Source organism: Lactuca saligna, chromosome 6, assembly GCF_052625555.1.
Source record: "Lactuca saligna cultivar CGN05327 chromosome 6, ASM5262555v1, whole genome shotgun sequence".
Classification (NCBI taxonomy): Eukaryota; Viridiplantae; Streptophyta; class Magnoliopsida; order Asterales; family Asteraceae; genus Lactuca; species Lactuca saligna.
Window position 1 is genome coordinate 148,563,484 of NC_136422.1, and position 27,993 is coordinate 148,591,476.

Genomic DNA, 27,993 nt, shown 5'->3' on the forward strand with positions numbered 1-27,993 from the left:
TTTTGTCTGGATTAGTTCATTCTGTTTGTTGGTAAATGAAATGCAACATCCTTTATGGGGTTTCCTCAATTTTTGTTTTGCTTGCATATGATCATATTCAAGACCATGTCAAATTGCTGGTTGCTGTAGGCTGCTGAGATATATGGGGAAGAGATCTGCTTGTGTTCTTTGTTGATAGGTACTAAAAAGATTCTGATTGTTGTTGATGGAGTCTAAGATTGATGCCAAATAATAGGATTGTGCTTTGTGTACTTTGTCTATATAGGTTTGTTGAGTGCCAAAGATCATGATCCTGGCATCTTGATTACCATTTAATTTGCTGGGTTTTCTTTACATCTTATGATCATATTCTTTTTGTAAATATTGCTATTCCCTAGTTCTATCATGGTGAAATTTTTTTTGGTCTTGCTCTCTTGTTGATAGGTATGAGATGTAAGAAAGCTTGTATGTGGATTGGAACAGATGATTTACACTTGCAGTGCATGCGTATTATTTCATGTCCTATAGGATCTTTTTCTTCTCAGTTCCTAAATGGCTGTCTTCGATTTTATGTTCCAATATAAGACAATTGTAGTTCTGTCTATGTAGGTTTGATGGGTGCCAAATACAATAGTGCAAGGCTTCTTCTTTGATCACTCTGCTGGTTTTTCTTTGATTCTTGTGATCATTTTCATTTTGAACTTTACTAGTTTTTATCTTCCCATCATGACAAGAATTTTGTCTTGTTATCTTTGCTGATAGGTCCAAGGAAACTTGAACGTGGGTTCAGCCTTTGTGCTTACTGGTTTGTTGTCACCCATGGCTAGCTGTTATGTGAATCCTTGTTGCACATATATGGAATAAAAATAATGCTATCATATCATATTTGCCTAATAGTTTGTGGTAAAGATAAAAAAGAGTTCATTGTGCATTTTTGTAGCATAGTCATTCGTCTTACTGTCTGATTTAATTTGGAAAGCTTAATCATTTGCGATGTAATTTGCAGAAAGAACAACTCATGGATGAAGCTTGCAGTTCAGTAAGTCTCATCATGTGGCCCCCTAAAAACTTTTCATCCTTTTCTAGTTCTTGCAATGACTGACATCCTTAATTTTTAGGTTCCAGAAATACTAAAATTGTGTTTTGTGTACGTAGGTATGTGTGCCAAAAACCATGGTCCAGTCCTTGATGACCATTTTGCTGGTTTTTTCCTATAAATTTAAGATCTTTTTCTTTTCTAGCTATAACATGATTGGTATTCCATCCTTTGTTGATAACAAGAATCCTTTGTCTTGTTCTCTTGTTGATAGGTCTAAGAAAACTCATACGTGAATAGGCCTTATCCATCCTGGTTTGTTTCCAGCTAGGTCTCTTCTGTCAATCTTTTTTTGTAATCTTGCTTTTGTAAATCTTTTTAGTGAAGAGGCTACCCTCGGTTTTATGTGTGTTATTTTGTGATGAAAGTCCTATAGGTTTTGTTGGAAGGAGCAATGCATGATTGACATTTGCTCTTTACGGATCTTCAATTATATTCTATATTTTGGTATCTTGATCTAGAGGATGTTTTTTTGCATCGATGTAGTTATGATAATAAAATCATTATGGCAAATCTTGATCCACAACAGTTTCCAGGTTCATTCCCTTGTAGCATCTACGTTCTGTAATTTGGATTTGAGAGATAGTAGATATGTCAGATCTTTATCGGTGTTCCAGGTTCTTCTTACCTCTTGTATGCTGGTCAAAGTGGTTTCAGATTCTTTTTGTATGCTCTCGTCTTTGATCATGGTAATATTTCAATAGAAAAGCTAAGCAGATACATCAGGTTATTGATTGATCTTAGGTGGGCTATGTTATGACAAGATTGTTAGCCAAGGAGTTATGGGTAACATATTGATCTGGTTCTTGAATTTTCTAGCTTGGAATTGGATGATAATTTGATTTTGATATGAAGGCTCTGTTGTGGCAGATCCGTAGGTGGGGAGAAACTGTCAGCAGATATTATTTGTGGCTTATGGTTTCAGGTTCTTCTACTGGTAGCATCTTCTTTTGATAATAATACAGTTTTGAATTTGCAAAGCCTGGTGTGGCGTAATTAATGGCATGGCTATGTTTATAGGTGCCAGATATTAGAATCTGATAACATCTTCCAAGGAACTCGTAATATTTTGATGATCAGTTCAGCTGTAAATGTGGGGTGGAGTATAGTTGGTTGCAGTTATTCTGCCTTCTCAATTTGGTTTTGGTATATATCACAATCAAGAGAAGGTTAATTAGATCATTTATTTATTGTTGTGTGTAGTGTTATTATGCTGGTTATTGGGAGGCTTCCATCTGCTCATCATGATTTGGCTATGGGATGGTTATATCTCTCTTCTTTTTCTTTTGTCTGGATTAGTTCATTCCATTTGTTGGTAAATAAAAAGCAACATTCTTTATGAGGTTTCCTCAATTTTGGTTGTGCTTGCATGATTCAAATTGCTGGTTCATCCACTTGTACCATCTATGCTGTGTAATTTAGATCTGTCAGGTCGATAATTTCCATCTCAAAGCTAGTTGTTATGTCAGATCTTTATGATCAGGTGCTTCCAGGTTCTTCCTCTCTTATGCTGTTCTAAAAGCGGTTTCAGGTTCTTTTTCTAGTATCTTCTATGAGGAGATGCGGGTTATAAATAAATTTTGATCTGCGAATCTACTTTCTGTGGCAGATGGGTAGGGTTATTGGTCCATATCTGCAAGATATTAAAGATTAGATATTATTATCCAAGCATTCATGATGACAATTCCAGGTTCTTTTTGAATGCCCTTATCTTCGATCATGGTAGTATTTCAATAGCAAAGCCAAACATATGCATCAGGTTATTGGTTGATCTTAGGTGGGCTATGTTGTGACAAGATTGTTAGACAAGGAATTATGGGTAACATATCAGGTTCTTCAATTTTCTACCTTGGATGATAATTTAATTTTGATATGAAGGCTTCATTGTGGCAGATATGTAGGGTTATTGGTCTATAGGTGGGGAGAAACTGTCAGCAGATGTGACGTAATTAATGGCATGGCTATGTTTTCTAATTAAAGGCCGAAATTTAGGATCTGATAACATCTTCCAAGGAACTCATAATATTTTGATGATCAGTTCAGTTGTAAATGTGGGGTGGAGTAAGATTTAATTGATAGTTGGTTGCTGTTATTCTGCCTACTCAATTTCGTTTTGGTATATATCACAATCAAGATTAGGTTAATTAGATCCTTTATTTATTGTTGTGTGTAGTGTTAATTTTCTGGTTATTGAGAGGCTTCCATCTGCTCATCATGTTTTGGCTATTGGATGGTTATATATCTCTTCTTTCCTTTTGATTAATTCATTCTGTTTGTTGGTAAATGAAAAGCAACATCCTTTATGGGTTTTCCTCGATTTTTGTTGTGCTTGCATGATCATACAAGACCATATCAAGTTGCTGGTTTCTGTAGGCTGTTGATATATGGGGAAGAGATCAGCTTGTGTTCTTTGTTGATAGGTACTGCAGAGATTCTGATTGTTGTTGATGGAGTCTTAAGATTGATGCCAAATAATAGGATTGTGCTTTGTCTATGTAGGTTTGTTGAGTGCCAAAGATCATGATCCATGCATCTTGATGACCATTCAATAAGTCTCATCATGTGGTCCCCAAAAGACTTTTCATCTTTTTCTAGTTCTTACAGACATCCTTAATCGGTTCCAGAAATACTAAAATTGTGTTTTGTGTACGTAGGTTTGTGTGCCAAAAACCATGGTCCAGTCCTTGATGACTATTTTGCTGTTTTTTCTATAATTTTTAAGATCGTTTTCTTTTCTAGCTTTAACATGATTGGTGTTCCATCCTTTGTTGATAATAAAAATCTTTTGTCTTGTTGTCTTGCTGATAGATCTAAGAAAACTCATATGCGAATAGGCCTTGTTCATCCTGGTTTATTTCCAGCTAGGTCTCTTCTGTCAATCCCTTAATTTGTGTCTTTATTTACTTTTGAGAACTAATTAAGAGGATTGTAGCTTTGTCTGTGTAGGTTGTTTGGATGCCAAATACTATGCTCCAGGTATTTTGATGACCATTTTTCTCTGGTTTTTCTTTGATTCTATCTGCCAACTTCCCATTCTTTGCTAGTAGTTCCTTTGTCAACCAACATCCTTAATTACTAGGTTTTAGAAATAATAGAGTATGTCTTGTCTATGTAGGATTCTTTGGTTCCAAGTACCATGGTCCAGGCATCTTGATGGCTATTTTGCTGGTTCTTCTTGATGTCGTGTTATCATCTTCTTTTTTTACATGTTGTTCTTCTGTCGTTCCATCATGATGTCAATATTTTGTCTTCTTCTCTTGCTGATAGGTCCAAGAAATCTTGTACGTGGATTGGACCTTTTTCCCTCTTTCGTGGCTTTTCCGTGATGTTCTTTTATGGTAAAAAGTCTGCATGATAATGTGTGATAAGAGGAGGTTTATTACACCTATGGGGTTTTTTAGTTGCATAATTGTCTTTTTTTTTTTGTCTATACCTTTACATCTTGGATCAGTTTGCGTCATGTTGAAAACTTTTTTGTCTTGTTTTCTTTCTGTTAGGTCTGGATTGGACCTTTTTCCCTTTGTGACTTTTTGTGCAAATCCTTTCTGTGATCTTTTTATGGTAAAAGGTAAAAGCCTCATGCCAGTTTCACGTGAAACTTTGCTAAAAGATGAGGTTTATTAAACTTATCTGTTTCTTAGTTGCATATGCTTCATTGTATGGTCTAGTTTAGAAGGCTTGATGATTGTATATATTTCTACACGCAGGTTTTGCTCAAACAACAACACATGGTTGGCATTTGCATGCAGTTGAATAGTTCTTTTCGTGTCCTAAAATCTTTATATCTTTTTCTTAGTTCCTATAATAACCATCTATGATATGATTCTATGTTCCTGAAATAGGATGATTGTTGTTGTCTATGTAGGTTTGCTGGTTGTCAAAAGCTATAATCCTGGCCCTTTTGATTTTCCTTTGATTCTTACAATCCTTCTCAATTTATACATTATTGGGTTTGAGTATTCCCATCATGACATGAATTCTTTGTGTTGTTATCTTGCGGATAGGTCCAATGAAAGATGTGCGTGGATTGGACCCTTATTGTTCCTGGTTTGTTGTCATCTGTGGCTTTTCTTTGAATCCTTTCTGTTAGATTGCTTTTGTATGGTAAAAAATAAAGGCATCTTTTTGGTTTTATATGTGATGTGACATGTTCATGTATGTAGGTTTCACAGAAAGAACAACCAATGATTAACCATTGCAGTTCGATCAGTATCATATTATCTCTTTTAAGTTTTAATTCTTTGTTTTAACACCCTTTATTAAAATAAGAGTGTTTTCCTTTGTCTATGTAGGTTTTTTTGAGTGCCAAATAGTGTGGTCCTGGCATCTTGATACCCATTTTACCGGTTTATTTTTTATTTTATTATCTTTCTCCTTTTTAGCTTCACCAGTTTTCTATCTTCCCTTTCATGATGAGATTCTTTTGTCTGGACTAGTTTTGGAATGCTTGATTATTGTATGGATCTCTACATCCAGGATTGGTGAAAAGAGCAACAAATGGTCAACAGCTGCCAGTTGATTAGTATTTGTTTTTGTGTCCCAAAATCTTTTTTTTTCTTCCTATGCTTTGATTTTATGTTTTGAAAGTAACTGGATTATAATTTTGTGTGTGTAGGGTTCTTGGGGTTCCAAGTACTCTATAATCCAGGCATCTTGATGATCTCTCTCGTTTTTCTTCTATTTAAATGGTCATTTCCTATTTAAATGTCGCTAGTTTTCAGTCTTTCCATCACGACAAGAAGTTTTTGTCATGTTATTGTAGTGATAGGTCTTAAGGAAACTTGTGCATGGTTTGCGTATGGAATTAAAAAAAGAAATACAAGCGTGGCGTGTTGTGTTAAAGATCATCACTAGCCCAATAAAACAAATATTATTTAGAAGACTTTAGCTTGTTCTAGAATGCTCTAGAACATTCTAGAACATTATGGAAGACTATGGAAGACTCTGGAATATACCGGAAGAGTCTAGAATACTCTAGAACGACATGGAAGACCCTGGAAGGTTATGGATCATTCTAGAAGACACTGGAGCAACCTAGACTTCTCCAGAACATGGAAGAACGTTCTAGAAACATATGGAAGGATGTAGAGTATGTTAGATAGTTCTAGAGTTATCTAGTATGTAGTAAGTGTATGCTAGTATCTAGAACCATCCTAAGAGGCCTACAAATAGGTATGGAGCTCATTTGCTCCAAACCATCCAAGAAAGCCTCAAAGAAAGCAAAGTGTGTAGTAGTCTCACAAAGTGTAAGTTCTCCTTAAGTGTCTTAATAAAAGTCTTGTTGTTTCCCATATAAAAGAGTCGTGTTCAACAATCTGGTATCAGAGCAAGGTTTCTTGATAGTGAGAACGAGTGATTCTCGTTGTATCGTGAGTAGTTTGTGACTCTGCAAGTTTAGTGTCGAAACTAGCTTGTTTGGTATTACCGAGGTACTGCCAACACGATGGGTGATCTCCAAGTCGTCGGAGGAATCAAGAAACTCAACAACAACTACAAAACGTGGGAAACATGTATGAAGTCCTACTTACAAGGACAAGATCTATGGGAGGTCGTTGGTGGAAACGAAACTACGCCACCAGAGGAAGACGTTAATGGTGCTTTGCGCAAATGGAAAATCAAAGCAGGCAAAGCAATGTTTGCCTTGAAGACCACAATCGAAGAAGAGATGTTGGAGCATATTCGGGATGAGAACACCCCGAAAGAAGCTTGAGACACGTTTGTGATGCTTTTCTCAAAGAAGAATGATACGAGACTACAACTTTTGGAGAACGAGCTATTATCAATCTCACAACGTGACATGACGATTGCTCAATATTTCCACAAGATCAAGTCGATATGTCGGGAGATTACCGAACTAGATCCGCAATCCATCATTGCAGAAGCTCGAATGAAAAGGATCATCATCCATGGACTCAGGCCAGAATATAGAAGCTTCATTACTGCTGTACAAGGATGGCTCATTCAACCATCACTTGTAGAGTTTGAGAATTTGTTGGCCAGCCAAGAAGCTATGGCTAAGCAAATGGGAGGCATCACGCTGAAGAGTGAAGAAGAAGCACTCTACACAAGTAAAAGTCGGAGGAATTTCAAGCCACCTTCTAAAGAAGGATACAAAAATGCTGACAAAGGGAAGAGTCAGCAAGGAACCTCACAACCATGGAGATCTCAAAAGACCGACATTAAGAGTTCTTGGGGGAGGAGGTTCGAAGGCAACTGCAACAACTGTGGAAAGTGGGGCCACATGTCCAAGGATTGTTGGTCAAAGAAAAAGTCTGTGGAAAGCAATGTTGTAACTTCCAAAAAGGAAATAGAGGATGAATGGGATGCTGAGGTATTATGTGCCATAGAAGAAAACGAGTTGGCACTCATGGCAATTATGGGAGAGCGTATCGACTATGAAAATGACTGGATCATTGATTCAGGATGCTCCAATCACATGACTGGCGATCAGAACAAACTACAAGACGTGAAGGAGTACAAAGGGAGTCGCATGGTACTTACAGCCAACAATGCACGACTTCCAATTGCTCAGATTGGAAAAACGACGATCATGCCTGGTAATAAAGCTGACATGGTGTCACTACATAATGTGTATCACGTGCCAGGTATGAAGAAGAACTTGTTGTCGGTATCGCAACTAACATCGTCAGGAAACTACGTCTTGTTTGGCCCACAAGATGTGAAGGTCTATCGAGATCTTAAAATATCATAAAAGCCAACGATGGAAGGACGGAGAGTGGAGTCCGTTTATGTGCTCTCCGCAGAGTCTGCCTATGTAGACAAGACTCGTAAGAACGAGACAGCAGATCTATGGCATGCACGGCTGGGACATGTTGGTTATCACAAGTTGAAGGTAATAATGGAGAAATCCATGCTCAATGGCTTACCTCAACTTGAAGTTAAAACAGATGGTGTTTGTGCTGGATGTCAGTATGGTAAGGCTCATCAACTACCATACAAGGAGTCAAATTTTAGAGCAAAGAAGCCACTATAGTAAATTCACTCAGATGTGTTCGGTCCAGTCAAGCAGACATCAGTTAGCGGGATGCGGTACATGGTGACGTTCATTGATGATTATTCGAGATATGTGTGGGTTTCTTCATGAAAGAAAAGTCCGAAACATTCTCAAAGTTTCTAGAATTCAAGACAACGGTCGAGGGAGAAGTGAGAAAGAAGATTCGGTGTCTACGCTCAGACAATGGAGGAGAATACACCTCGGAAGAATTTAATCGCTATCTGCAAGAATGTAGTATACGTCATCAATTCACATGTGCCAACACACCTCAACAAAATGGTGTAGCTGAGAGAAAGAATCGGCACCTTGCAGAAATTTGTCGAAGCATGCTACACGCGAAGAATGTCCCAGGAAGATTTTGGGCTGAAGCAATGCAAACTGCTGCCCATGTGATCAATAAACTTCCCCAACCAAGGTTAGGTTTCATCTCACCATTTGAGACATTATGGAACATGAAACCTACTGTTAGCTACTTCCGAGTATTTGGCTGCGTTTGCTACGTATTTGTGCCTAGTCATTTACGTAGCAAGTTTGACAAGAAAGCAGTCAGGTGTATATTTGTTGGATACGACAATCAAAGAAAAGGGTGGAGATGTTGTGATCCAACAAGTGAAAGATGCTACACTTCAAGAGATGTGGTGTTCGATGAAGCATCTTCATGGTGGTCCTCAGAGAAGAAAGTACTACCAGACTCGGAAAATATTGAAGAAGTTTTAAAACAAAAGATGGGGGAGCAAACTGCACATATTTGGTCAAGTGTTGATACACCTGAAGATCCGAGCGACACTGATGTCATTGAGCAAGAAGTAACTCAAACAAGTGATGCCGGTGAAAGGGAGCCACTGCCTCCACAACTTCGAAGGACGGAAAGAATCTGAAAGCCTAATCCCAAGTATGCTAATGCGGCCATTTTAGAAGACGGTGTTAAAGAGCCGGAGACATATGAAGAAGCAGTTAAGAATAAAGCTTGGCAGAAGGCAATGGAAGAAGAAGTTACAGCCTTAAAGCAGAATCAAACGTGGGAACTGGTACCAAGACCAAGAGATATAAAACCGGTTTCATGCAAGTGGGTCTATAAATTAAAACGACGCACAAATGGATCAATTGAGAGATACAAGGCTCGTCTGGTGGCTTGAGGGTTCTCACAACAATATGGACTGGACTATGATGAAACATTTAGTCCAGTGGCGAAGATAACTACTGTACGAGTGTTGCTAGCTCTTGCGGCTAGTAAAGACTGGAAATTATGGCAGATGGATGTGAAGAATGCTTTCTTGCATGGAGAATTAGATCGAGAGATCTACATGAACCAACCAAAGGGATTTGAGGATGCAGTTAATCCCACTCATGTGTGCAAGTTGAGAAAAGCTCTTTATGGATTGAAGCAGGCACCAAGAGCCTGGTATGGTAAGATTGCTGAATTTCTTACCCGAAGTGGTTATTCAGTTGCACATGCAGACTCAAACCTGTTCGTCAAAGAAAAAGAAGGGAAGTTGGCAATTGTGTTGGTTTATGTGGATGACTTGATCATCACCGGGGATGACGAAAGAGAAATCCATCAAACAAGAGAAAATCTATCGGTGCGATTCCAAATGAAAGAGCTGGGGAGCTTAAACACTTCTTGGGGTTAGAAGTTGATCGTACAAAGGAAGGGTTGTTCCTCTGCCAACAAAAGTATACAAGAGATATACTTCAAAAGTTTGGCATGTTGGAGTGTAAGCCAATATCAACACCAATAGAGCCAAATGCCAAGATATGTGCTCATGAAGGAAAAGAGTTGGACGATGGAACGATGTATCGACAACTAGTAGGTAGTCTTATCTACCTAACTTTATCTCGGCCTGACATTGCTTATGCAGTTGGAGTTATGAGTCGATACATGCAAAGTCCGAAGAAACCTCATTTGGATGCTGCCCGACGGATCTTGAGATATGTCAAAGGTACAATTGACTATGGTCTCTTGTATAAAAGAGGTGAAGACTGCAAGTTGGTTGGATATTGTGATGCTGACTATGCAGGAGACCATGATACCCGAAGATCAACCACTGGGTATGTGTTCAAGCTTGGGTCGGGACCAATATCATGGTGTAGTAAAAGACAACCAACAGTATCATTGTCAACCACGGAAGCGGAGTACAAAGCAGCGGCCGTAGCAGCTCAAGAAAGTACATGGTTGGTACTCCTAAGACAACCAATCTGCAATTCGGCTGGCAGAAAATCCAGTATTCCATGCTAGAACAAAGCATGTGGAAGTGCATTATCACTTTATCAGAGAAAAAGTCTTGATGGAAGAAATTGAGATGCGGCAGATCAAGACCGATGACCAAATAGCAGACTTGTTCACCAAAGGGCTGAGTACTGGAAAATGTGAAGGTTTTCGCTGTCAGCTTAACATGGTACGAAGAATGAGGGCTAGTGATTGAGGGGGAGTGTTAAAGATCATCACTAGCCCAATAAAACAAATATTATTTAGAAGACTTTAGCTTGTTCTAGAATGCTCTAGAAGATTCTAGAACATTATGGAAGACTATGGAAGACTCTGGAATATACCGGAAGAGTCTAGAATACTCTAGAACGACATGGAAGACCCTGGAAGGTTATGGATCATTCTAGAAGACACTGGAGCAATCTAGACTTCTCCAGAACATGGAAGAACGTTCTAGAAACATATGGAAGGATGTAGAGTATGTTAGATAGTTCTAGAGTTATCTAGTATGTAGTAAGTGTATGCTAGTATCTAGAACCATCCTAAGAGGCCTATAAATAGGTATGGAGCTCATTTGCTCCAAACCATCCAAGAAAGCCTCAAAGAAAGCAAAGTGTGTAGTAGTCTCACAAAGTGTAAGTTCTCCTTAAGTGTCTTAATAAAAGTCTTGTTGTTTCCCATATAAAAGAGTCGTGTTCAACAATTGTTTGAGGTAAAAGATAAAAGGAGCTTTAATGATTGGATCAATGGGTTTTTCTTAGCATAATCATCTTTAATTATATAATCTGGACAGCTTAATAACGTGGTGCACCTTTTTTGTTTCCAATTAACTGCAGTTCTTGCTGAAAGAATAGTAGATTGTTGACCCTTGCAGTTGATTAGTATTTCCTTCTGTTCTATAGTCTTTCTTTTTTCTTACTTCCTAAAATTATGGTGTCCAATATTATTTTCCAGAAATAAGACAATTGTAGTTTTGTTTATGTAGATCCGTTAGGTGCCAAATACAAATAAATGGTCCATGCATCTTCTTGACTGCTGGTTTAATTTTTCTTTGATTTTTATAAATTACTTTCATTTCAAAGTTAAAACCATACTAGCTTTTAATCTTTCCATCTTGATCACAAGAATTTTGTATACTTATCTTGCTGATAGGTCTAAGGAAACTCGAATGGGATTGGACCACTGTGCTTCTTGATTTGCTGCTATCAACGGCTGTTGTGTGAATCCATTGATCCATGCATCTGGTCCACAACCCATTAAATTGTCCACAAAAATACCAAACCGACTCAACTAGTTGACTTTTTATGTGTTTGGCGCGTTAACCAAACCGACATAGATGCTATTATATATACACTCTTTCCAACAAAAAATTTCCATCACAAATCTTTTGCGATGTTGTCCTGATGGCTGGAAACGGGTCATAAGCTCTTCACAAATCTTTAAGTATATTATCTTCAAGTATATTATATATTTTGATATTTTGATTGGGAGGATTTGTTCGACGGGTCGATAATTTCGATATCAAAGCTAGTTATTATGTGAGATCTTTATGATCAGGTGTTCATCCTCTCTTATGCTGTTCTAAGCGGTTTCAGGTTCTTTTTCTAGTATCTTCTATGAGGAGATGCGGATTATAATTAGAATTTCATCTGCGAACCTACTTGTTGTGGCAGATCAATAGGATTATGGGTCCATATCTGCAGGAAAATTAAAGATTAGATATTATTCCAAGCATTCATGAAGACAGTTCCAGGTTCTTTTTGTATGATCTTATCTTTGATTATGGTAATATTTCGATAGTAAAGCTAAGCAGATACATCAGGTTATTGCTTGATCGTAGGTGGGCTATGTTATGACAAGATTGTTAGCCAAGGAATTATGGGTATATATCAGGTTCTTCGATTCTCTACCTTGGATGATAATTTGATTTTTGATATGAAGGCTCCGTTGTGCCAGATCCAAAGGGTTATTGGTCCATAGGTGGCATAATGCCCTGCCTATGTTTTTATGGGCTGGAAATTAAGATCCGATAATAACATCTTCCAAAGAACTCGTTATATCAGATTCTAGATTTTGATGATCAATTCATGTTGGGTGGAGTAAGATTTAATTGATTGTTGGTTGCTGTTTTACTGCCTTCTCAATTTGGTTTTGGTATATATCACAATTAAGAAAGGTTAATTTTAATTAGATCATTTATTGTGTGTGTAGTGTTATTTTGCTGGTTATTGGGAGGTTGCCATCTGCTCATCATGTTTTGACTATAGAATGGTTATATCTCTCTCTTCGTTTATCTGGATTAGCTCATTCTGTTTCTTGGTAAATGAAAAGCATCATCCTCTATGGGTTTTCTTCCTGAGTTTTCTGGATTTTGATCATAACATATCTAATTGCTGGTTTCTGTAGGCTGCTGATATATTTTTCGTAATTTGGGGAAGAGATCTTGTTTTCTTTGTTGATAGGTACTACAAAGATTCTGATTGTTGTTGATGGAGTCAAAGATTGATGCAAAATAATAGGATTGTGCTTTGTCTACATATGTAGGTTTGTTGGGTGCCAAATATCATGATCCAGGCATCTTGAGGACCATTTCTTTTGATGGGATTTCTTTACATCTTATGATCATATTCTTTTTTAAATTACTTGCTAGTATTCCCTAGTTCTATCATGATGGGAGTGTTTTTTTTTTTTTTTTTTTTTTTTTTTTTTTTGTCTTGCTCTCTTGTTGATAGGTCTAAGAAAGCTTGTATATGGATTGGAACAGATGATTTACACTTGCAGTTGATTAGTATTTTTCGGTGTCCTATAATCTTTTTTTTCCTTAGTTCCTGTATGGCTATTTTCGATTTTATGTTTCAGAAATAAGAAGGTTATAGTTCTGTCTATGTAGGTTTGATCGGTGGCATATAAAATGGTGCAAGCATCTTCTTTGATCATTCTACTGGTTTTTCTTTGATTCTTATCATCATTTTCATTTTCAACCTTAGTAGTATCAATATTTTCATCATGACAAGAATTTTGTCTTCTTATCTTGCTGATAGGTCTAAGGATACTTGAGCATGGGTTCAGCCTTTGTGCTTCCTGGTTTGTTGCCATCCATGGCTTTTATGTAAATTCTTGTTGCATATGTAATAAAAGTAATACAATTATATCAGTTTTGCATAATAGCTTGTGATAAAGATAAAAAGAAGTTCAATGCGCATTTTTGTAGCATAGTCAGTCATCTTACTGCCTGATTTAGTTTGGAAAGCTCAATCATTCACGGTGTAATTTGCATAAAGAACAACACATGGATTATTGACCCTTTCAGTTCGATAAGTCTCATGTGGTCCCCTAAAAACTTTTCATCCTTTTCTAGTTCTTACAATGACTGATCACATCCTTTATAGGTTCCAGAAATACTAAAATTGTGTTTCATGTATGTAGGTTTGTTGTTGTGTGCATGGTCCAGTCCTTGTGATCGTTTTGCTGGTTTTTCTATTAATTTTAGAATTGTTTTCTTTTCTAGCTATAACATGAATGGTGTTCCATCCTTTGTTGTTACTAAGATTCTTTTATGTTGTTCTCTTGCTGATAGGTCTAAGAAAGCTTATACATGAATTAAGCCTTTGTCCATCATGGTTTGTTTCCAGCTGTCTCTTCTGTCAATCCCTTTGTGTGATCTTGCTTTTGTAAATATTTTTATTAAAGAGGATATCCTCGGTAAAGCTTTTGTGAAGTGAAAGTTATGTTGAACACGACTCTTTTATATGGGAAACAACAAGACTTTTATTAAGACACTTAAGGAGAACTTACACTTTGTGAGACTACTACACACTTTGCTTTCTTTGAGGCTTTCTTGGATGGTTTGGAGCAAATGAGCTCCATACCTATTTATAGGCCTCTTAGGATGGTTCTAGATACTAGCATACACTTACTACATACTAGATAACTCTAGAACTATCTAACATACTCTACATCCTTCCATATGTTTCTAGAACGTTCTTCCATGTTCTGGAGAAGTCTAAGTTGCTCCAGTGTCTTCTAGAATGATCCATAACCTTCCAGGGTCTTCCATGTCGTTCTAGAGTATTCTAGACTCTTCCGGTATATTCCAGAGTCTTCCATAGTCTTCCATAATGTTCTAGAATCTTCTAGAGCATTCTAGAACAAGCTAAAGTCTTCTAAATAATATTTGTTTTATTGGGCTAGTGATGATCTTTAACACTACCCCTCAATCACTAGCCCTCATTCTTCGTACCATGTTAAGCTGACAGCGAAAACCTTCACATTTTCCAGTACTCAGCCCTTTGGTGAACAAGTCTGCTATTTGGTCATCGGTCTTGATCTGCCGCATCTCAATTTCTTCCATCAAGACTTTTTCTCTGATAAAGTGATAATGCACTTCCACATGCTTTGTTCTAGCATGGAATACTGGATTTTCTGCCAGCCGAATTGCAGATTGGTTGTCACAGTGAAGTGGTACTGCATAGTCAACTTTTTGATGTAAGTCCTCCATTAGGAGTACCAACCATGTACTTTCTTGAGCTGCTACGGCCGCTGCTTTGTACTCCGCTTCCGTGGTTGACAATGATACTGTTGGTTGTCTTTTACTACACCATGATATTGGTCCCGACCCAAGCTTGAACACATACCCAGTGGTTGATCTTCGGGTATCATGGTCTCCTGCATAGTCAGCATCACAATATCCAACCAACTTGCAGTCTTCACCTCTTTTATACAAGAGACCATAGTCAATTGTACCTTTGACATATCTCAAGATCCGTCGGGCAGCATCCAAATGAGGTTTCTTCGGACTTTGCATGTATCGACTCATAACTCCAATTGCATAAGCAATGTCAGGCCGAGATAAAGTTAGGTAGATAAGACTACCTACTAGTTGTCGATACATCGTTCCATCGTCCAACTCTTTTCCTTCATGAGCACATATCTTGGCATTTGGCTCTATTGGTGTTGATATTGGCTTACACTCCAACATGCCAAACTTTTGAAGTATATCTCTTGTATACTTTTGTTGGCAGAGGAACAACCCTTCCTTTGTATGATCAACTTCTAACCCCAAGAAGTGTTTAAGCTCCCCCAGCTCTTTCATTTGGAATCGCACCGATAGATTTTCTCTTGTTTGATGGATTTCTCTTTCGTCATCCCCGGTGATGATCAAGTTATCCACATAAACCAACACAATTGCCAACTTCCCTTCTTTTTCTTTGACGAACAAGCTTGAGTCTGCATGTGCAACTGAATAACCACTTCGGGTAAGAAATTCAGCAATCTTACCATACCAGGCTCTTGGTGCCTGCTTCAATCCATAAAGAGCTTTTCTCAACTTGCACACATGAGTGGGATTAACTGCATCCTCAAATCCCTTTGGTTGGTTCATGTAGATCTCTCGATCTAATTCTCCATGCAAGAAAGCATTCTTCACATCCATCTGCCATAATTTTCAGTCTTTACTAGCCGCAAGAGCTAGCAGCACTCGTACAGTAGTTATCTTCGCCACTGGACTAAATGTTTCATCATAGTCCAGTCCATATTTTTGTGAGAACCCTCGAGCCACCAGACGAGCCTTGTATCTCTCAATTGATCCATTTGTGCGTCGTTTTAATTTATAGACCCACTTGCATGAAACCGGTTTTATATCTCTTGGTCTTGGTACCAGTTCCCACGTTTGATTCTGCTTTAAGGCTGTAACTTCTTCTTCCATTGCCTTCTGCCAAGCTTTATTCTTAACTGCTTCTTCATATGTCTCCGGCTCTTTAACACCGTCTTCTAAAATGGCCGCATTAGCATACTTGGGATTAGGCTTTCGGATTCTTTGCGTCCTTCGAAGTTGTGGAGGCGGTGGCTCCCTTTCACCGACATCACTTGTTTGAGTTACTTCTTGCTCAATGACATTAGTGTCGCTCGGATCTTCAGGTGTATCAACACTTGACCAAATATGTGCAGTTTGCTCCCCCATCTTTTGTTTTAAAACTTCTTCAATATTTTCCGAGTCTGGTAGTACTTTCTTCTCTGAGGACCACCATGAAGATGCTTCATCGAACACCACATCTCTTTAAGTGTAGCATCTTCCACTTGTTGGATCACAACATCTCCACCCTTTTCTTTGATTGTCGTATCCAACAAATATACACCTGACTGCTTTCTTGTCAAACTTGCTACGTAAATGACTAGGCACAAATACGTAGCAAACGCAGCCAAATACTCGGAAGTAGCTAACAGTAGGTTTCATGTTCCATAGTGTCTCAAATGGTGAGATGAAACCTAACCTTGGTTGGGGAAGTTTATTGATCACATGGGCAGCAGTTTGCATTGCTTCAGCCCAAAATCTTCCTGGGACATTCTTCGCGTGTAGCATGCTTCGACAAATTTCTGCAAGGTGCCGATTCTTTCTCTCAGCTACACCATTTTGTTGAGGTGTGTTGGCACATGTGAATTGATGACGTATACCACATTCTTGCAGATAGAGATTAAATTCTTCCGAGGTGTATTCTCCTCCATTGTCTGAGCGTAGACACCGAATCTTCTTTCTCACTTCTCCCTCGACCGTTGTCTTGAATTCTAGAAACTTTGAGAATGTTTCGGACTTTTCTTTCATGAAGAAAACCCACACATATCTCGAATAATCATCAATGAACGTCACCATGTACCGCATCCCGCTAACTGATGTCTGCTTGACTGGACCGAACACATCTGAGTGAATTTACTCTAGTGGCTTCTTTGCTCTAAAATTTGACTCCTTGTATGGTAGTTGATGAGCCTTACCATACTGACATCCAGCACAAACACCATCTGTTTTAACTTCAAGTTGAGGTAAGCCATTGAGCATGGATTTCTCCATTATTACCTTCAACTTGTGATAACCAACATGTCCCAGCCGTTCATGCCATAGATCTGCTGTCTCGTTCTTACGAGTCTTGTCTACATAGGCAGACTCTGCGGAGAGCACATAAACGGACTCCACTCTCCGTCCTTCCATCGTTGGCTTTTATGATATTTTAAGATCTCGATAGACCTTCACATCTTGTGGGCCAAACAAGACGTAGTTTCCTGACGATGTTAGTTGCGATACCGACAACAAGTTCTTCTTCATACCTGGCACGTGATACACATTATGTAGTGACACCATGTCAGCTTTATTACCAGGCATGATCGTCGTTTTTCCAATCTGAGCAATTGGAAGTCGTGCATTGTTGGCTGTAAGTACCATGCGACTCCCTTTGTACTCCTTCACGTCTTGTAGTTTGTTCTGATCGCCAGTCATGTGATTGGAGCATCCTGAATCAATGATCCAGTCATTTTCATAGTCGATACGCTCTCCCATAATTGCCATGAGTGCCAACTCGTTTTCTTCTATGGCACATAATACCTCAGCATCCCATTCATCCTCTATTTCCTTTTTGGAAGTTACAACATTGCTTTCCACAGACTTTTTCTTTGACCAACAATCCTTGGACATGTGGCCCCACTTTCCACAGTTGTTGCAGTTGCCTTCGAACCTCCTCCCCCAAGAACTCTTAATGTCGGTCTTTTGAGATCTCCATGGTTGTGAGGTTCCTTGCTGACTCTTCCCTTTGTCAGCATTTTTGTATCCTTCTTTAGAAGGTGGCTTGAAATTCCTCCGACTTTTACTTGTGTAGAGTGCTTCTTCTTCACTCTTCAGCGTGATGCCTCCCATTTGCTTAGCCATAGCTTCTTGGCTGGCCAACAAATTCTCAAACTCTACAAGTGATGGTTGAACGGGCCATCCTTGTACAGCAGTAATGAAGCTTCTATATTCTGGCCTGAGTCCATGGATGATGATCCTTTTCATTCGAGCTTCTGCAATGATGGATTGCGGATCTAGTTCGGTAATCTCCCGACATATCGACTTGACCTTGTGGAAATATTGAGCAATCGTCATGTCACGTTGTGAGATTGATAATAGCTCGTTCTCCAAAAGTTGTAGTCTCGTATCATTCTTCTTTCAGAAAAGCATCACAAACGTGTCCCAAGCTTCTTTCGGGGTGTTCTCATCCCGAATATGCTCCAACATCTCTTCTTCGATTGTGGTCTTCAAGGCAAACATTGCTTTGCCTGCTTTGATTTTCCATTTGCGCAAAGCACCATTAACGTCTTCCTCTGGTGGCGTAGTTTCGCTTCCACCAACGACCTCCCATAGATCTTGTCCTTGTAAGTAGGACTTCATACATGTTTCCCACGTTTTGTAGTTGTTGTTGTTGAGTTTCTTGATTCCTCCGACGACTTGGAGATCACCCATCGTGTTGGCAGTACCTCGGTAATACCAAACAAGCTAGTTTCGACACTAAACTTGCAGAGTCACAAACTACTCACGATACAACGAGAATCACTCGTTCTCACTATCAAGAAACCTTGCTCTGATACCAGATTGTTGAACACGACTCTTTTATATGGGAAACAACAAGACTTTTATTAAGACACTTAAGGAGAACTTACACTTTGTGAGACTACTACACACTTTGCTTTCTTTGAGGCTTTCTTGGATGGCTTGGAGCAAATGAGCTCCATACCTATTTATAGGCCTCTTAGGATGGTTCTAGATACTAGCATACACTTACTACATACTAGATAACTCTAGAACTATCTAACATACTCTACATCCTTCCATATGTTTCTAGAACGTTCTTCCATGTTCTGGAGAAGTCTAGGTTGCTCCAGTGTCTTCTAGAATGATCCATAACCTTCCAGGGTCTTCCATGTCGTTCTAGAGTATTCTAGACTCTTCCGGTATATTCCAGAGTCTTCCATAGTCTTCCATAATGTTCTAGAATCTTCTAGAGCATTCTAGAACAAGCTAAAGTCTTCTAAATAATATTTGTTTTATTGGGCTAGTGATGATCTTTAACAAGTTACAAGCTCTGTTTCAGTTCTATGTATTATTTTGTGTTGAAAGCTCTGTTTCGAGCAATGGGGTTTTATAGTTGTATAATTGCCTCATTGTCCAGTGTAGCTCGCAAGGCTTAATTATTGTACATGTTTCTACTTGTAGGTTTTGTTGAAAGGAGAAAATACATGGTTGGCATTTGCAGTTTGATTAGTATTTTTGTCTTGTCCTAATTTTTTTTTTTCATTCTCATGAAGAGTGTCTTCATTTATGTTTGAGAACTAAGAGGATTGTAGTTTTGTCTTTGTAGGTTGTATGGGTGTCAAATACTATGGTCCAGGCATTTTTATGACCATTCTTCTCTGGTTTTTCTTTGATTCTATCTGCCAACTTCCCATTCTTTGCTGGTAGCTCCTTTATCAACCAACATCCTTAATTACTCGGTTCCTGAAATAATAGAATATTTCATGTCTATGTAGGTTTTTTGGGCTCCAAATACCATAGTCCAGGCATCTTGATGGCTATTTTGCTGGTTTTTCTTGATTTCCTATTACGTAGTAATATTTTTTATTTTTGCATTATTGGTATTCTGTAGTTCCATCATGATGTGAATATTTTGTCTTTTTCTCTTGCTGATAGGTCCAAGAAAAGCTTGTATGGGGATTGGACCTTTATCCTTCCTTTGTGGTTTTTCCCTGAATCCTTTCTCTGATCCTTTTTATGTTAAAAACTAGAAACCTCATATGCCATTTCTACATGAAACTGTGATAAAAGAAAACGTTTATCAAACCTATGGGTCTTTAGTTGCATAATTGATTCATCATCTGATCTAGTTTGGAAGGCATGACGATTGTACATATTTCTACATGCAGGTTTTGATGAAACAACAAAACATGGTTGGCGTTTGCAGTCGATTAGTATATTTTTGTGTCCTAAAATCATATCTTTTTCTTCGTTCCTATAACGATTATATAGTTTTATGTTCCATAAATAGGACTGTTGTCTATGTAGGTTTGCTGGTTGTCAAAGGCTATAACCCATGCATCTTGATGACCCTTTTGATTTTTCTTTGATTCTTACAATTGTTCTCATTTTATACTTTACTTGGTTACAGTATTCCCATCATGACAAAAATTTTGTCTTTTTATCTTGCGGATAGGTCCAAGGAAAGATGTGTGGATTGGACCATTGTCATACCTGGTTCCTGGTTTGTTGTTATCTGTGGCTTTTCTGTGATTCCTTTCTGTTGGATTGCTTTTGTATAGTAAAAATAAAGGCATCTTATAGGTTTTATACCTGATGTGACATGTTCATGTTTGTAGGTTTCACAGAAAGAACAACCAATGATTAACCCTTGCTTTTCGATCATTATCATATTGTCTTCTTTTAGTCTTAATTCTTTGTTTTAACGTCCTCCAAAATAAGTAAGACTATTTTCTTTTGTCTATGTAGGTTTGTTAGGTGCCAAATAGTGTGGTCCTGGCATCTTGATAACCAGTTTATTGGTTTATCTATGATTTCTATTATCTTCCTCATTTTCTAGTGATACCAGTTTTCTATCTTGCCTTTCATGATGAGATTCTTTTGTCTGGACTAGTTTGGGAATGCTTGATGATTGTATCGGATCTCTACATCCAGGATTGGTGGAAAGAGCAACAAATGGTCAACAGCTGCCAGATGTTGCCAGATGATTAGTATTTTTTTTTTTATCCCAAAATCTTCCCTTTTTTTTTTTTCTTCCTATGCTTTGATTTTATATTTCAAAAGCAACTGGATTATAGTTTTGTGTATGTAGGGTTGTTGGGATTCCAAATACTCTATAATCCAGGCATCTTGATTTATCTCTCTCGTTTTTCTTCTATTTGAATGCTCATTTTCTATTTAAATGTTGCTAGTTTTCAGTCTTTCCATCATGACAAGAAGTTTTGTCATGTTATTGTGATAGGTCTAAGGAAACTTGTGTGTGGTTTGCGTATGGAATTTAAAAAAATACAAGTGTTGCTTGATTTTTTGAGGTAAAAGATAATCTTTGACAGCTTCATGACACGTGGTGCACCTGTTTTGTTTCTAATTAGCTGCAGTTCTTGCTGAAAGAATAGTAGATTGTTGACCTTATTTTGCAGTGCAATTAGTGTCATGGCATCTCCTAATTAAAGCATTTCATAGATTGCTGGGAGTTCCTATATAGGTTCAGTAATAGTGAGCTTGTGTTTTTTCTATATATGTAGGTATGCTGGTTGCTGAATTTCTTGATGGGCATTTTGTTGGGGTTCCAGTAATTCTTAACTTTTTATGATCAATCATTTTGTGTTCCAACACTATTTGTGTTGTACTCTTGCTGATAGGTCTAAAAAAGCTTGTAAGTGGATTGGAGCTTTTGTCCATGTGAATCTTTTCTGTGAGCCTGCTTTTTATGGTAAAAATTAACAAGAATTCTCATCTGTTAAACTAATGGGTTTTTAGTTGTATATTCTTGTCATTGTCTAGTCTAGTTCGGAAGGCTTGATTATTTGTGCACATTTCTACATGCAAGCTTTGCTGAAAGAACAACAGATGCTTGACATTTGCAGTGGATTTTAGTAGTCTCCTTCTGTTCTATAATCTTTGTTTTTTCTTACTACCTAAAATTACGGTGTCCGATATTATGTTCCAGAAATAAGATAATTGTAGTTTTGTTTATGTAGATCCGTTGGGTGCCAAATACAATGTCCATTCATCTTCTTGGCTGCTGGTTTAATTTTTCTTTGATTTTTATAATGATTTTCATTCTAAACCTTACTAGCTTTTCATCTTTCCATCATGACAAGAATTTTGTCTTGCTATCTTGCTGATAGGTCTAAGGAAACTCTAACGGGATTGGAGCATTAATGTGCTTCCTGGTTTGTTGCTATCAATGGCTGTTATGTGAATCCTCATTGAGGTCTTGTTTTTGGTTTAAAAAAATTAAAATCGTTGTACTAGATTCTCATACTTTGTGATTAAGTCAGATAAAAAGAGTTTTACCTTTTAGATTAACGAATCTGATTAAGTTTGGAAAGCTTATGGTGCATGGTGTATTTTGCAGAAAGAACAACACATGGTTGAGCCTTGCATTCTGAGGAGTCTCATGTGGTCTCCTAAAAACTTCTCATCCTTTGCTCATAGTTCTTACAGTGACTGATAATATCTTATGTAGGCTCCAGAAATATTAAGATTGTGTTATGTCTATGTAGGATTGTTGGGTGCCAAATTCCATGGCTTTTTATGAGTCCTTGTTGTGATCAAAGGTTAGGTAAAAGGATTTTCATTGAATAAATTCATGGTCTTTTGTAGAATAATGGCTTAACTGTGTGATCAAGTTTAAAAAGAGTTAATACGTGCTGTGTATGTTCATGTAAATAGGTTTTGCAGGAAGAACAGCCATTTTCGACTCTGCAGTTCAATTAGTATCATACTCTCTCCATTAAAACAAAATCTTTTGCTCTTGGTTCTTAGAATGGACATCATCCTTTCTAGAAGTAAGAGTAGTGTCTTTTTTTTATGTAGATTTGTTGGGTGGTAGGATCAGATCGATGGCCATTTCGCTGGTTTTTCTTTGATTCTTATAATCTCTTTTCATTTTTACATCACTGGCTTTTTAGCTTACGCTCATGATGAGCTGTATTTTGTTGTCTGCTGATAGATCTAAGGAAAGCACTACAAGCATCGACTTTTCTTTCTGGGGGCTTGCTGATTGGAAGTAAAAATACATGCATCATATCAGGTCCACATGATATAACATGTGATAAAATATTAATGGTGTTCTATTTATTGAACTAATGCCTTTTCAGATGACATATGGTGTCAATATAACCTTCCAAACTAGATGAGAAATGGTGACACTTCCCAATTCGATTACTATCATGCTGTCTTCATCCTTGCTCATATATAGTTCCTATAATGATCAACATCCTCGATCTTTAGGTTTCTAGTAATAATAAGACTGTGTTCTGTCTATGTAGGTTTGATGGATACAAACTACCATGGTTCAGGCATCGATGACCATTTTGTTGGTTTTTCTCAACAGCATAGATCATTTGTTTTTAACATTACTGGTAATTCTGTAGTCCTGTCATGATGAGAACTTTTTGTCTTGTTCTATTGGTGAAAGGTCTAAGAAAGCTCGTGCATGGATTGATCTTTGTCCTTCCTGGTTTGTTACCATTTCTGGATTTTCCATGAATTGTTTCAGTAAGCTTTCTTTTTGTGGTAAAAGGTAAGTAGAAGCCTCTTACCGATTTCACTTTCACATGATACCTTTTGATAGAAGGAGATTCATTGAGCCCATAGAGTTTTTAGTTTTTTTTTTTTAATTTCTTCAATAAACTAGTTTGGATGACTTGATAATTGTACAGATTTCTTCATGGCACTTTTTTCTGAAAGAACAACACATGGTTGACACTTGCAGAGTGTTAGCATCTTTTCATGTCTTAAATTTTTTTTTTTTTTTTTTTTTTTCTTTTTCTTTGTTTGTATGATAACCAACTTTGATTTCATGTTCCAGAAGTGGGTTGTAGTTTTGTCTATGTAGGCTCTCAATTTAAATCCTTTGCTAGGTTCTGGAAATAATAGGATTGTGTTGTCTCTATGTAGGTTTGTTGGGTGCCAAATACCATGGTCCATCCATCTTGAGAATCAAAATTCTGGTTTTTCTTTAATTTTTATTTTGCATTTTGTTTTTTAATGTCAATGGTATCTTTTGGTTCTGTCATGATGAACGTTTTGTCTTGTTCTCTTGATGATAGTTCTAAAGAAGCTCCGTATGTGGATTGGACCTTCAGTGTGTTTCCATTGTGAATCCTTTCTGTAAGCTTCCTAAATAGAGATCATAAAAGGTGAAAGGATTTTTATTTGATTAATTTGATGGTTTTTCCATAGAGTAATTGTCACAATGTCAGATCTAGTTTAAAGGGTCGATGATATGTGATGTACATGTTCCTGTATGTAGGTTTTGCAGAAAGAACAACCAAAAATAGTCGATCCTTGCAGCTGGATTAGTACCATATTGTCTCCTTTAAACCTTAATCCTTTGTTCTTAGTTCTTATATCATCCTTTCTAAAAGTAGAGTATTTCCTTCCGCCTATGTAGGTTTGTTGAGTACCAAGGCTTCCTTTACTGGGTTGTTGTCATCTTTATCATACCCTAAATTCTTTGTTCTTAATTCCCCTAATGACTATGACTCTTTTTCTGATAGGCCTATAAATAGCTTGTTCCTTGATTGGATATGACTTTCCTGGTTTGTTTCCATTTATGGCTCTTATTTGTGCTCTTTTTTTGTTTTAATTATAAAATAAAAACACCATACCAGTTTCACATGACAAAAGGAGTTCATTTGATTAAAACACCACTGGGATTTTTTGTTGAATAATCCCCTTATTAATTAATTGTCCGCTTTAGTTGGAAAGGCTTGATGATTATACGTATTTGGGGTTCCTTTTGACACGTGCAGTTGAATTAATTAATTAGTATTATGTCATGGCTTAAAACATCTTTTTTTCCTGGTTCCTATGGTGTCTTTCTTTGATTTTATCTTCCAGAAATAAGTGGTTTGTAGATTTGTCTATGTAGGTTTGTTGGGTGCAAAATACCAAGGTCTTCACATCCATTTTGCTGGTTTTTCTTTGATCTTTATGACTTTATCATCATTTTAAGCATTACTGGATTTCCAGATTTCCATAATGGGTCTTGTTCTCTTGCAGACAGGTTTAAGGGAACTCACACATGAATCGGGTGGTGTTCTTCCTGGTTTGCCATTCATGGAATTCATGATATCTGATTCATGTGATGGTTTTGTTTTATCGATTAATGAGTTCTTCCGTACGATAATTGCCTTGTGTTGTCTGATTTTGCATGGAAAGCTTAATGATACGTGGTGTACCTGTTTCTCCATATGGATTTTGAGGGAAGCAAAAAACATAATGGACCCTTGCAGGGCCGGTCCGTGGGCATGGGCAAGCTGGGCGACCGCCCCGGGCCCCCAAATGCTACAGGGCCCTAAGTTTTAACTTGTTATTTTTGTTATATATTACCAGCTCATTACATTTTTAGCCAATTGGGCTACTTCAAACCCCAATACTCTGAACAGGAACTAATCCAAAAGATGGAGCGTGGGAGAGAATGAGACTTACCAGGCATGCGTCCTAATTCCAAGGCGTCGTAACTCTTCAACGGTCAGATTTCTATAGAAAATCCAAACATTGCCATGGAAAATCCAAACGACGTCTTCTCCAAAAGCAAGAGTTAACGATCATTCTTCTATTTCTTATTCAAGATTTCAAGTTAATCTATTTCTTTCATTCTTTTCTGATTTTCCGAATTCGTCCACAACAACCATTAGTGAATCGAATGTTATTTTAGAATTAAGAGACTGATTGTGTCTTGTTCTTCTCACGATTTCAGAAAACGGGAAACTCTATTGTTTCCCTTCTTGTTGTCGATTTCCTTTTTCTAATATAGCACAATGGGAAGGTAATCCGGTTATTTGATTTATTTTAGGAATCTGGCCTAGAGATTTGAATTGAGAGTTCCAGTCATTGCCTCAATTGGATTTCTTTCTCAATTTCTAGAAATTTGAACGTTCAGTTTTCAGATACGACTGTTAGAGGTGAAATTGATTTATGATAATACGACTGTGAATCTCTGTATGTTCTATCGCTCTTGAAATTTTTTATTCTTTTTTGAAATTCGATTTTTATGAGGTTGTTCAAGTTAGAGACATAATCAAATGTTAATTTTTTGAGTTAGAGACAATTCTTGAACTTTATTGCGTAATTTCGATTTGTAATGTTAATATTCTTATTTTTGATTTATGAATGGTACTCTTTTTTTTTTTTTTTTTATTTCTATGTTTTTGATATGTATAAAATTTTATGTTGTATAATTTTTTCAACTACTTCTAGGTTATTAACAACAAGTATTCTGGATTTAAGCAATTCACCTAACAACTTTTTGTCGATGATAAATCTACTTCAGTTGGAGGTCAACAACTTATGTACAGGAACGTAACTGAACAAGTTAATGAAGAAACAAAGTTGATGAGACTTTAGTATTTTAATACTTCTAATATACGAATACATAAATTTTTTGAAATAGTGTAATATACGAATACATAAATTTTTTGAAAGGGCCCCATTTTTTATTTTGCCCCGAGCCTCCAATCGTGTTGGCCCGGTCCTGGACCCTTGAATTAGTTAAGATTAGTATCATCTAAATTAAAGCTTTTCATTCTTTGCTCATAGTTTCTCTGGTCCAGGCATCTTCATTACCATTTTTCTGGATTTTATTTGACATCTTATGATCATTTTGATTTTCAACATACTTGTATTTCTTAGTTATGGGATGATGAGAAGTTTGATTTGTTCTCTTGATGATAGGTCTTAGAGTGCTCGTACTTGGATTGGGCATTTGTCGCCATTTGTGGTTTTTCCATGAATCCTTTTCCTGAGCTTTTTTTTAATGGTAAAAAAGTAAGTCATCGTACCAGTTTTGCATGATACATTGTGATAAAGGGAGTTCAAAGTGTTTGTATCTCTACATGCAGGTTTTACAGAATGAAAAACTTATGGTTGACACACCAGCACAGATGATTAGTAATTTTTTTCGTGTCCTAAAATCTCTTTTCTTCCTGATTTCCGATATTATATTCCAAAAAATTAAAGAAGGATTGTAGTTTTGTCTATGCAGGGTTGTTGGGTTCCAAATACTCTAATCCAGGTATCTTGATGACCTTTCTGGTTTTTCTTCGATTTTTATGATCACTTTCATTTTAAACATTACTGTTCTTCGTGACTCTTTTATTTATTTATTTATTTATTTATTTTTTTTGTGCTGATAGGTCTAAGGAAACTTGTGGATTGGACTGGTTAATTGGTTGTCATCCATTCCTTTCCTTGTTAGGGGCTTTCTCATGGAATCATAAAATACAAGCCTCCTATCAGATTGCATATTTGTTTGTGGTAAAAGATAAGAGGCGTACTATTAATTGGATCAATGGGTTTTTTTTTCTCGGCATAATCACCTTAATGTCTGATTTAGTTTTGAAACCTTAATGATACATTGTGGATCGATCTACGTTCCTGTAATGATCATAAATCTTTCTTTTTGTAATTCTTGTGATGTTTTTCTTTTTTGACATTACTTGTATTCCATTCTTCCCTCATGATGAGATCTAGTTTGTCTTCTACTCTTGCTGATATGTCTAAGAAAGCTTGTACGTGAGAATCAGACTACTGTGCTTCCTGGTTTGCTCATTTCTGCTATCATATTTGTAGCTTTTTAATTTGTGAAAATGAAAATGTGGATTTCGGTTGGTGTCCTTCCCTGGCTTGGCTGTTCTATGAATACTTTCTAGGGGCTTGCTTTTGGTATTTAAAAATGCAAAGATCAAATCTGAATCTTTCTTTTTATTTTATTGGGTTCAATAGTATGTCTACGGTTTTAAGTTTGAGCAATAAGGGAATTTTATGTTTTGGTGTGAATCACTATGATCTTGATGGTCCTTTTGCTGGGTTTTCATTGATTCTTATGATCTCACCTTCCCTTTAATGAGTATCAATGATCACACATACTTCCTTCCTGATTTGATGCATGCTTATCATCCACATTTGAATCATCTGGACTGTTTGCCTACATTGAGAGGGGATGTTACACTACCAATCATTGGCTATAATAATCTTTGCTTGAAGTTCATGAAATATAGTATTATAGGCTTGGGGGATGTACTCTAAAGGGAAATTTCATCTATCATGTATATATTGCTGGCCTTGTGTTATAGTTGCAGACTTCTTTTAATTCAACGTGTGCTGCTAATATGCGTTGATTCATGGTTTGTTTT

At 37.2% G+C, this 27,993-nt stretch overlaps 1 protein-coding gene, 1 long non-coding RNA gene and 1 pseudogene across 48 annotated transcripts; all 3 read left to right on the top strand.

Annotated features, from left to right (window-relative positions):
- Positions 1 to 2: 2 nt before the first annotated feature.
- On the top strand, positions 3 to 10,983 carry LOC144999704 (uncharacterized). 44 transcript variants are annotated; one of them, XM_078958876.1, is made up of 6 exons: positions 3 to 643; positions 742 to 784; positions 986 to 1,018; positions 1,135 to 1,182; positions 1,290 to 3,495; positions 3,575 to 10,983. In XM_078958876.1, exon 6 carries the CDS (start codon positions 6,798 to 6,800, stop codon positions 7,785 to 7,787), a length of 990 nt encoding a protein of 329 aa, XP_078815002.1. In that variant the 5' UTR covers positions 3 to 643; positions 742 to 784; positions 986 to 1,018; positions 1,135 to 1,182; positions 1,290 to 3,495; positions 3,575 to 6,797; the 3' UTR covers positions 7,788 to 10,983. The 44 variants fall into 44 exon arrangements, with proteins under 44 accessions (XP_078815002.1, XP_078814989.1, XP_078815001.1 ...); XM_078958863.1 differs by having other exon boundaries at positions 3 to 882; XM_078958875.1 differs by having other exon boundaries at positions 3 to 784.
- On the top strand, positions 9,796 to 12,786 carry LOC145002995 (secreted RxLR effector protein 161 pseudogene; annotated as a pseudogene).
- A 6,496-nt stretch (positions 12,787 to 19,282) lies between these two features.
- Positions 19,283 to 27,344, top strand: LOC145000879 (uncharacterized). 4 transcript variants are annotated; one of them, XR_013661414.1, is made up of 4 exons: positions 19,283 to 22,061; positions 22,206 to 26,626; positions 26,701 to 26,873; positions 26,995 to 27,344. It is a non-coding gene; the product is annotated as an uncharacterized LOC145000879 (long non-coding RNA). The 4 variants fall into 4 exon arrangements; XR_013661413.1 differs by having other exon boundaries at positions 22,206 to 22,707; positions 22,803 to 26,873; XR_013661412.1 differs by having other exon boundaries at positions 19,283 to 21,872; positions 21,976 to 22,061; positions 22,206 to 26,873.
- The last annotated feature ends 649 nt before the right edge of the window (positions 27,345 to 27,993 follow it).